Source organism: Polistes canadensis, unplaced genomic scaffold (assembly GCF_001313835.1).
Source record: "Polistes canadensis isolate GaletaPanama2010 unplaced genomic scaffold, ASM131383v1 scaffold_89, whole genome shotgun sequence".
Lineage (NCBI taxonomy): Eukaryota > Metazoa > Arthropoda > Insecta > Hymenoptera > Vespidae > Polistes > Polistes canadensis.
In genome coordinates this window covers 79,170-89,194 of record NW_014569636.1, presented here as the reverse complement: position 1 = coordinate 89,194, position 10,025 = coordinate 79,170, and the positions used below count along the sequence as shown (strand labels likewise).

The 10,025-nt window shown below is 27.7% G+C and overlaps 1 protein-coding gene across 4 annotated transcripts; it reads left to right on the top strand.

Annotated features, from left to right (window-relative positions):
* Positions 1-1,726: 1,726 nt before the first annotated feature.
* On the top strand, positions 1,727-9,832 carry LOC106786992 (glycerol-3-phosphate acyltransferase 1, mitochondrial). 4 transcript variants are annotated; one of them, XM_014748944.1, is made up of 14 exons: positions 1,727-1,780; positions 3,423-4,567; positions 6,025-6,143; positions 6,377-6,555; positions 6,707-6,862; positions 6,938-7,332; positions 7,492-7,915; positions 8,018-8,186; positions 8,284-8,462; positions 8,549-8,732; positions 8,791-9,011; positions 9,068-9,178; positions 9,263-9,455; positions 9,537-9,832. In XM_014748944.1, exons 2-14 carry the CDS (start codon positions 4,491-4,493, stop codon positions 9,722-9,724), a joined length of 2,595 nt encoding a protein of 864 aa, XP_014604430.1. In that variant the 5' UTR covers positions 1,727-1,780; positions 3,423-4,490; the 3' UTR covers positions 9,725-9,832. The 4 variants fall into 4 exon arrangements, with proteins under 4 accessions (XP_014604430.1, XP_014604432.1, XP_014604433.1 ...); XM_014748946.1 differs by lacking the exon at positions 1,727-1,780 and adding an exon at positions 1,966-2,080; XM_014748947.1 differs by lacking the exon at positions 1,727-1,780 and having other exon boundaries at positions 3,328-4,311; positions 4,481-4,567.
* Positions 9,833-10,025: the final 193 nt, after the last annotated feature.

The following is a 10,025-nucleotide window of genomic DNA, read 5'->3' as shown; positions in this document are numbered from 1 at the left end:
TAATTCGCTTTACTTACATAATTTTTATAATAATCGCTTGTAAGGAAAGTGGTGTAAAAACTATTTAAAAAAAAAATTGAGAAACAAATAATTTTCATCGATTAGAAATATATTTTTTGTTATAGATAAATTTACACCACTTTCATAATGAAAGATTCATTATTATGCATGAAGAATGAAATGAGTTGTTGATAATTAGGAACACATGATAAGAATATGTTGTATAATCATATCAAATACAAAGAAAATAGTATTCCAGTTGATTGACATCATGTGTATTCAAGTAGTATCGCGTGTGATTTACTTTGCATGCATGGTTATCATGTAAAACGCTTTCTAATAGCGATCAACCGAAGAAAAAGGGTAAAAGTTGTTCTGATTTTACTTCTTTATGTCGATATTCCTTATTATTCTTTCATGCGTACGTTACGTTTCAATATTATATGGGAAAAAGAAAAGAAAACAATAAAACGAATAAACAAATTTATCTTTAAACGATTAAAAATCCAAAAAATTCACATTCAATATTGTTGGATACATTTTAAAAGAATGTTATAAGAAGATAATTAAAGTTACTAATATTTTGAAAATATTATTCTATTGATAAAAAAAGATATGTTTCAAAAATTAAGCTTTTACAAAAATTACAATTATTTAAAGACAAAATGGATTGCCAGGGCATAGTACAGAATAAAAAACAAAAAAGGTTTGTTCTCACATGAATACATATATATATCGTAACATTGAGGAACGAATGAAGGGATAGACGAAGAATCTTAATGCATTCTCAACAGATTGACACACAATAACGTCCGGCATAAAACGCTAATGGCTTTCAATAGGATTAATTTGTAAGTCGTGCACACAGACAAGACAGACAGTAGTCACAGACAGACAGAAACAGAGAGACACGAAGAGACTAAATCGTGCATCGTCCACGCTATCTTAAATTACCTTTCGTCATCTACATTCGTATATAAAATTGACAATGAGAAGAGGAATGAAAAAAACGATGCAATTTACACGCATCGTCTTACTTTTAACTACCAACGTAACGAGTCATGCAATAGCAACATATCTTTTATATAATATCAAACATATATATATTTACATTAGCATTTACACACACATATATAAATAATTATACAGAATGAATCTAAATGAATTCATTTTATTATTTATTATACTTTAAAGGAAAGAAAATGATGGTGATAACAATAATAATAATAAAGTTTAATTATTTAAAATGTCGTCATAAATTAATGCAAAATAAGGCATATTTGGCAATATATATCAGTACTTCTCATTCGTGTTTCTTTGAATATATTATACATTATATACAAGAATCACCTTATACGATAGCGCGTTATTATCAACGATTCGATTGGTCGAATCGAAGTAACGCCACGTTTCGATGACCAATGAGAGACTGGTTGATAGCTGGCGCGCGAGCATGGTATCTTTTTAAAATCATTGCGATTTGCATTTGTTGTTTTTTACGTTTTCCATATATTTCTTTTTTTCATTTTTCGTTATTATTATTAGTATTATTATTAGTATTATTCTTCGTTATAAATGTATCGGGTTCGAGAGGAGAATTAATGCAAGGGAAAGAGATAGAATGAGAATATCATTCGTAGTATGAGAATCTCTTGTCGAATGAACTTTTTAATCATGCTATGACGACGCGACCTTTCTCTACGATTATTTCGTCGTGTTGGCTTTAAAGTTTGAGCGCAGTTATGGACCGTTCCTCGTCGTGTACGCGTCGAATCTTATCGTAGATTTTTTAAATATTATTATTATTATTATTATTCTTTTTTCTTTTCTCTTTCCTCTTATTTCTTTCTTTCAATCTTAACTCCTGTGAATTTTCTTTTATTTTTTATTTTCATTTAATCTTGGAATGTGTAATTATTTGACGTCAACGATTAGAGAAATTGTTATTACATCGTGCTTATTATTTTCTCGTTTTTATTTCACTTGTTTTTCTTTTTTTATTGTTATTCAATTACATAATAGATTAATTAGAATAACGAATGAGTCTATGTTTGATTTCATCACAAATATATATTCAGATGTAATATGTATATTTATACTTATATTTATTTTTATCTGTAACCAGATAGGATGAGAGACAAACATTAATGATAAATGTTTTCATATATATATGTTTATATCTATAAATAATATTACGCAATCAAAATTTAGCAACATTTATCGGACATTATTCATCGTATTCAATTTACCCAATATACTTTATCTAAAAATTTAAATACGAATGTTGATTTATCTTTTTTAAAGACTATCAAAAAAGTGTGAGAAACCAGAAGAAGATATCTTCGATTTGTTCTCGTTCATAGAGAAAGATCTAGTAGACTAATTTAATGATTATATCTTATTTATGAATTAAATCTAATTTAGATTAAAGTTAAATAAAAACAGGGAAAAAGAGAAAAGGTAGAAAAAAATAGTAAAACTATTTCCAAAATATGTTACAAAGATAAAATAAAAAAGAAAATTACATTAAAACGTTGAACTTTTATTACGATTAGTATTTAATTTATATAATTTAATCTTACATTGATAAATTCGATCTAGATTAGATTGAAATAAAAAAAGAAATATTAAAAAAAAAAAATATGTTACGAAGATAACATAAAAAACTCTCATAGAAATGTTGAACTTTTGAACGATCGAATATTTAATGTAGATAATACTGTCTGATCTAGATGATTTGATATCAAATCAAATTAAAATTTAACATTAGAAATAAACAGAGATAATTATAAAGAAAGAAACTATAAGATGTTTCAGAAAGATGAAATAAAAATACAATTTCACATTGAAATATCAGAACCTGTGAACGATTAATATCAAATTCAGATTACTTGAAATTAAAAAGATATTATGTAAATATTAAATAGATTAAATCAAATTAAGATTTAAGATTATAAATAAACAGAGATAATAAAGAAATAAACAATAAGATACACTTCGAAGATAAAATATCTCGTTGAAACATTGAACCTTTGAAAAATTAATATCAGATTTATATGATTTAATATTAAATCAACTCTTTGATTAAAGTTAAAAAGAAACATAGAAAGAGAAAGAGAACAAGAAGATGAAATAAAAACAAAAAGATCTCGTTGAAGCCATTGAACCTTTGAACTTGAATCTAGATGATTCGATATTAAATCAAATCTTGATTAAGATCTCAAATAAATAAAAAGAGAGTAAGAGTGAGAGAGAGGATAAGAGTAAGAAAAATAAAGAAAAATAAAACAAAATGTTAGGAAAGATAAAATTAAAAAAATACATTCATATCTAATCTAGATGATTTAATATTTAATCAAATCCTGAAAGAAAATATACAAACGGAAATAATTATGTTACAAAGATGTTAAAAAAAATTTCAGAAAACGCATCAAACCTTCGAACTAATAATATCAAATACAAGTAATATAAACTAAGAGATATTACAAAATTGGTGATACAAATAAAATAAAAAATCTTACATGCCTTCCGATTGGGAAGGCAAGAAAGTTTGAGTTCACGATCTCGCACGAGTGAGTATCGAAAAGTCAGTGAACTGTTCTCCTCAGACTCTTTCTATCCCTCTCTTTCTCGTATTTTATATCGAGGAACAACGGGGGAAGGAAGAAGAAGAGGAGGAGAAGGAGGGAAGAGGTGGTGGTGGTGGTGGTGGTGGTGATGATGGTGATGATAATGATAATAATGATGATGATGATGATAATTTGATGATGATGATAATGATGACGGAGTGGTGGTAATGAAGGTGGTGGTGTTACCCAACTATAACGCAAATCGGTAGAAAGTTCAAGGGATAGTCGTCGTGCCAAATATAAAAATCGTCGTTACAAACATTGCGCCGTCAAACTGCATGAAAAAAACAAAAAAAAGAAAAAAAAGCAAAGAAGTATAAGAAGAGGAAGAAAATACTTTTTCAAAGAAAGTAATCCCATACGCGGATATACACGTGTTCACGCGTGCGCGAGTGCACACGCACAGGTATTGGTAGCAAGAGAAGGAGAAGATGGAAGTGTAGGGGGGTGGTGGTGGATATCAACTCGTAGACTTTCTTGATGCGATCTATGTGACGTTTCCTTCGGTTCGTTCGTGTTCGATCGTATGTCAGTTCGTCCTCTATGATTAAACTCGAGTTAAGTTAAATCGTTGCTCGTGTGTTTTAATGTAAGAGTATAGTAGAGTTGGTGGTAGGTAACAGTACCCAACAAGTAGTATCCACGTGCAGAAAGAAACATTTAAATATTCTGCAATTAAGTTGTATCCTCTTTCGATAAGAGAAAAAGAATATTCTTTTTTTTTTTCTTTTAATTTAATTCAGTTAATTTTTAGTAGATCTGTTTTCTCTTTCTGTATCGTATCCTCCCCCTTTCCCCTCCCCCTTTCTATTACTTTCCTTAACTTCACAAATATTTGAATTTGAAATTTGGTGGGAACCAATGCTCGGCGGAATAATGGACGGTCTCATCGAGATTTTCCTCTTCTGCGGGGTGATTTACTACTTTTTCAATATCAGGTAATAATATTTTGTGACTCTGTAGTAAGCTTAAATTAATTTATAGTATAAAGTAGAATATATACTATTTTTAATATTATATTAGGGTGGCGCATAGATAATTGCAATAGTAATTATTTTTCATTGTCCGCAAATTTGTCTATCTCTAGATTTACATTTTTTATTAACTGTTATTAAAACAAAATTATTCTTATGTTAATATACTATGGATAAGTATGAAAAAAAGGAATTGTTTATACCAAGAAAATTCACTTTCGGGGCACTATTTATTTAGAAATATTATAATTTATTCTTTTTCCTTGTGTAAATTAAAATATACGTAATATTTCATAATACTTTTTAAAGTAACACCACACTTAAGTTATTATAACGCGAATAACAAAAACACGTGTTTATTCGCAATAGAATTAAATCAACAATATTTTATTTTTCAGTTAAATTTTTGATTTACGTTTAAAATGAATAGTACAATTTGTAATTATTGGAAAGAAAGTGTAAGAAAATATAAAAAAAAAGAAGGAGCACACAAAGGTTTCGAAAAAGTTTAATTTCATAAATTAATATCTAAAACTCGATAAAATAAAATGTCCAATAATTTGGATGAACAGCAGAAGCACTTGTTCGAATTAAATACAAAAAAAAAAATACCGGGGTTCTTTTTGTTAATTTTAAAAAACTATTTATAAATAGTATGTTAAGAACGGGAAAGAAATTTTCCTAATAGAAAATAAAGAAGCGATGATGTATTATCAATTCAAGATTATAATAGAATTTGTTCATTGTTTCTATTAACTCTGTTCATTTCCATTATTTATTTTCTTTCTTCTTCAATTTAAATATACGATATCTTTATTCTCTTGGACTTTGACGGTTATTGTTACGCGTCTTTATCAGTCTTATCAAAATAATTCTTTTTTTAAATAGAGGACAAAACGTTTTAAGTATAAATTATAATTACGAATCACTTTGTGTTGGCTTAAAATTTACTTAATTACTAATATAACAAAAATTTCTTTATAAATAAAACTAAATTATTTGGAGTCAAATGAAATAGCTATAATAATTTCTCGGTAAACTTGTTCCATCGGAGATTGAATTACATCTAATACCTTATTTACATGTCATATGATATTATCATTCGAAGTAAAAAAGACATTGCGCAGTTGAGTGTCTTTTCATCATCTCGGCCATAAGTAATCTTGCTAGTTACAAAATTTCAATTAATTTGTAAGATTAAACATATACCCCACCCCCCTCCATCTATATAATATAAAGTTTTCAGAGGGGGGTATACTGAATATAATATTAGATTATCTGGCTATTGTAGTTACTATAGTTTCCGATCAATTTTATACACATATATTCGTGTTAAAAAATGTATTAATTAATTTATATTAATATATATTTATTAAATTATTATTATTATTATTATTATTTTTTTTTTTTTATTTATTAAGTTTCCTTTACAGAGCTACAAACATGGTTGATGTACTTTTCATGCGACTGCAAGAAGTTTATGTAAAATGGGAGAAAAGGGCGGAGAGCGTGAAACCAAATATTAAAACTGAAGAGGAAGGTAAATTTGTTATAATTCATACGAATAAAATACTTTACTGTTACTAAAAAAAACCAATTCTGATAAATATTGATTTCAAACTAGTTATTAATGGGTTGTTAAATAAATGGAATGTTTTATCATAATTATAGAATGGAAAAAAAAGATAATACAAAAATGGTTTCATGAACATAATATTAAAATATACTGTCATAAAATTATCAGAAAACTTATATCAAGCCTTTATGTTTTAGGCGTTATTCCGCGTAAAAAAAGGGAAGATGTTGTACAAAAATTTTCTGAAGATAATGATTTATTATCTACTGCTAAATATAATAAAATGACCTTTGACGAGCTACCTGCATCGTGTTATGGAAGAACGGGTTCATTATTAAGAAATTGTTGCTCTCGTTGTACTATGGTTTCGTCTAAAGTAAGTTTATTATAAATTGTGTTAAAGATTGTATAGATAAGTTAGAGAAATCATGTTAATAATTACACAAATTGATATTAAATAAATATGAAGGGTTTTGATGTTCACAAAAATTTGGTAATTAATTAAATTTCTATTTCTTTTATTGTAGAATAATGCAAGTTTAGTAAATCAACAATGTCGGGACCCATATGGTGCGAACATATTGACGATAGATTCCGGTCCTGGATTATTTTCTAAATTGTTTGGTCATTTGTCTCACGTTTACAATGTTAAAACATATTATTATCCAAGATTAACGGAGACAGTAAGTAATATTAAATTTGTTAATTTGTTCTAAATAAATTGATTCGAAAAAATAAAAATATTTCATTTCTTTTAGGTATTGAACAATGAAAGATTAAAAGAAGCGATTAAATTAGCTGGTTACGAAATGTCTATAAAAGATCAAATAAATGAAAAAGCAGCCTTGATAAAATCTCAAGAACGAGCGAAAAAGATACTTTTAGACATGGAAAGTAGAATTAGTAACGTCTTATTAAAAATAGCCGCATGGGTTCTTTACAAATTATTACCCTGTTTCACACAATCGGCTATAGTTTATTCTCCGCATGTAGAAATGTTGACAAAGGCAAAAGAATCTGGTTTGCCTTTAATTTTCTTACCTCTGCATCGTAGTCATTTGGATTACGTTATGATAAGTTTTATTCTTCTTATCTATAATATTAGAAACCCGTTGATTGCAGCTGGTGATAATTTAAAAATTCCTGTTTTTGGGTACGTGTTATTCTGCTTTTTTATATCAATGATCTACTTACATCAATCCCTTGCCCTACGATTTATGTTCCGATAATGCATGCCACCATCATGCAACCCATGATAATGGGTTAATAAAAGATTGACACAAATACAAATTATTTATTACTTTCTAAATAGATGGCTTCTCAGAGGTTTAGGTGCTTTTTTTATTAAACGTCGTATCGATTCATCCGCAAATCGTAAGGATGTTCTTTATCGTGCCATTCTTCATACATATATTACGGAAAGTCTTCGAGCTGGTCACAACATGGAATTCTTTGTCGAGGGTGGCAGAACAAGAACTGGTAAACCATGTATGCCAAAAGGTGGTATCCTAAGTGTTATTGTCGACGCTAATATGGATGGTACAATCGAGGATGCTTTAATAATACCGACTGCAATGAATTATGAGCGTCTGGTAGACGGAAACTTTGTCAGAGAACAATTAGGACAACCCAAAAAAATGGAGACTTTTGGATCAACTATAAAAGCTATGTGGGCTACGTTAATGGGAAATTATGGGATTGTTAAAATTAATTTCTGTCAACCATTTTCACTTAAAGTAAGTAAAAAAAAAAAACAAATATTGAATTTATATATATCTATATGTTTTATGCAAATGTGAATGCTATTTATTTATTTATTTATTCATGTATATGATTAGGAAATGGTGAAATCAGTTCAAGAATTACAACAAATACAGTCTAAAAAATTGCCAAGAGAAGACAGGACTCTCAAATACACGATTTCTAATTCATCTCTTTATGGAACAGATTTCGTAGTAGAAGAACATCGTCAACTGGTTGATAAAATAGCGCATCATGTTGTATACGGTATGTAAAAAATTGTCATATATCTAATTATTACAGCAAACAAAAATTTAAATATCAAAGATTTAAAACTAAGAATTGGTTGAATTTATTTTTTCAGATTGTTCTAAATATACTCCTATTATGTCAACGAATGTTGTCGCTTGTCTACTTTTAAATAAATTCAGAAATGGATGTACTTTAGACGAATTAGTAGAATCGTTTAATGAAATTCGAGAAGATTTCAAAGATGATGATTTGGCATTCACTGGCCAAACCATTGACATTATTAATCATGCAGTTAGTAAAATAATAATATTATTTCTTTTTTAATAAATTAAATTAATGATGATGATAAAGAAGCAATTGAAACTTTTCATTTCCAGTTGGATATCTTAGGCCCAGGATTAGTCAAACAACAAGAAGAAGAAATAATAGAATCTGTGGATGGACAGAATATTAAATCAAATGTCGTTAAGGTTTTTCCTGTAACAATATTATCAAGTTTAATTGAATTATCGTATTACAGCAATACTATGCTTCCTTATTACGCTATGAAAAGCGCTATAGGTAAGAACTCACTTCATCCTAAATCTATATTATTTTCTTATTGATATTATATTTTCAGTAACGGTAATTTGTATCGAAACGATACCCAAAGTAATAAATTCCGAAGTTACTCTAACCAATAAAACTTTTACTAAAGAGGAATTAATAAAGAAAATAATTAACCTATGTGATATGTTAAGATACGAGCTTATTTTTTGTAAACCTTGTGAGACGCTTGAATTAAAAATTGATCAAATTATAGATGAGCTCAAACATTCTTTTTCTATTAAATTAGATGAGGTAAGTTCGTATAAAAATTCGACATTACTTTTATTTTAATAAAAATGATTTTACAGGAATGTTATATGGATATAGAAAAATGGAGTAGAAAATGTTCAAAGTATTTTGATATTAGTTCAGACGAAGAATGTACAGAAAACGTTCCTATAAGGCCGAAACGATATTCTGTAAAATAAATTTAATTTTTTTTATTTATTATAAAATTATTAATATCATTGAAATAATATCTTACAGTTAATCTTATTTTTCAGCTTGATTTAACACCAATAGAAGTCACGCATATGGAATTTTTACATACGCTTTTACGTCCATTAATCGATACATACTCGTGTAGTGCACTTACTTTGAAAAAATTAATAGGAAAATCTTTATCCGAAAGGGACTTAATCGAAGAAGTTTCTAAAGAAATTCAAACGAATTTGGACAGCAGTGCAATTCTTTATGGTAAATAATTTTTAATCTAAAATTTCATTGTCAAGTAATAAGATTTTAATTTAATCGTGAAATTTAACGTGATTATTTTAGGTGAAAGTTTATGTGTTGATCCTATTAAGAATTCTTTTAAGCTTTTTGAAAAGTGGGACATCTTAGAATGTATTCTTCAAGATAACGTTAAAAAATTTAAATTAAAACCAGCTTTCAATACAAACGAGGCTATCGAAACGTTATATCAAAATCTAGCAATGTTTAAATGGATCAGAAATACAGAGTGAACTTCAAGGTAAAAAAGTTTATCAAATGTTGTATATAGTTTTTCTAAGCCGTAAAGCATATTTTATAAGACTTTTCTAGATGATATTCTGTAAATTCGCGTAAAAAAAGAAGATGTTAAAAATATTAAAAACATATATATAGTTATTACTTTCTTATTAAAATGTTTGTACAGTCGGAAAGTTTACTGAGCAAAGCTTATTTTATGATGAATGATTTTTCATTGTATCATAGTAAATGAGTGCTAAAATAATAATGTGATATCTGTATATCAATTTATAATTGTTTTGTTGATAAGAATTT

What these genes read in the sequence shown, in the direction of transcription:
- LOC106786992 (XM_014748944.1), top strand. Translation starts at nt 4,491, where the DNA reads ATGCTCGGCGGAATAATGGACGGTCTCATCGAGATTTTCCTCTTCTGC. An exon ending in TAAGGCCGAAACGATATTCT is followed by an intron (nt 9,179 to 9,262) that starts GTAAAATAAATT and finishes CTTATTTTTCAG; the next exon opens with CTTGATTTAACACCAATAGA. An exon ending in CAGCAGTGCAATTCTTTATG is followed by an intron (nt 9,456 to 9,536) that starts GTAAATAATTTT and finishes TGATTATTTTAG; the next exon opens with GTGAAAGTTTATGTGTTGAT.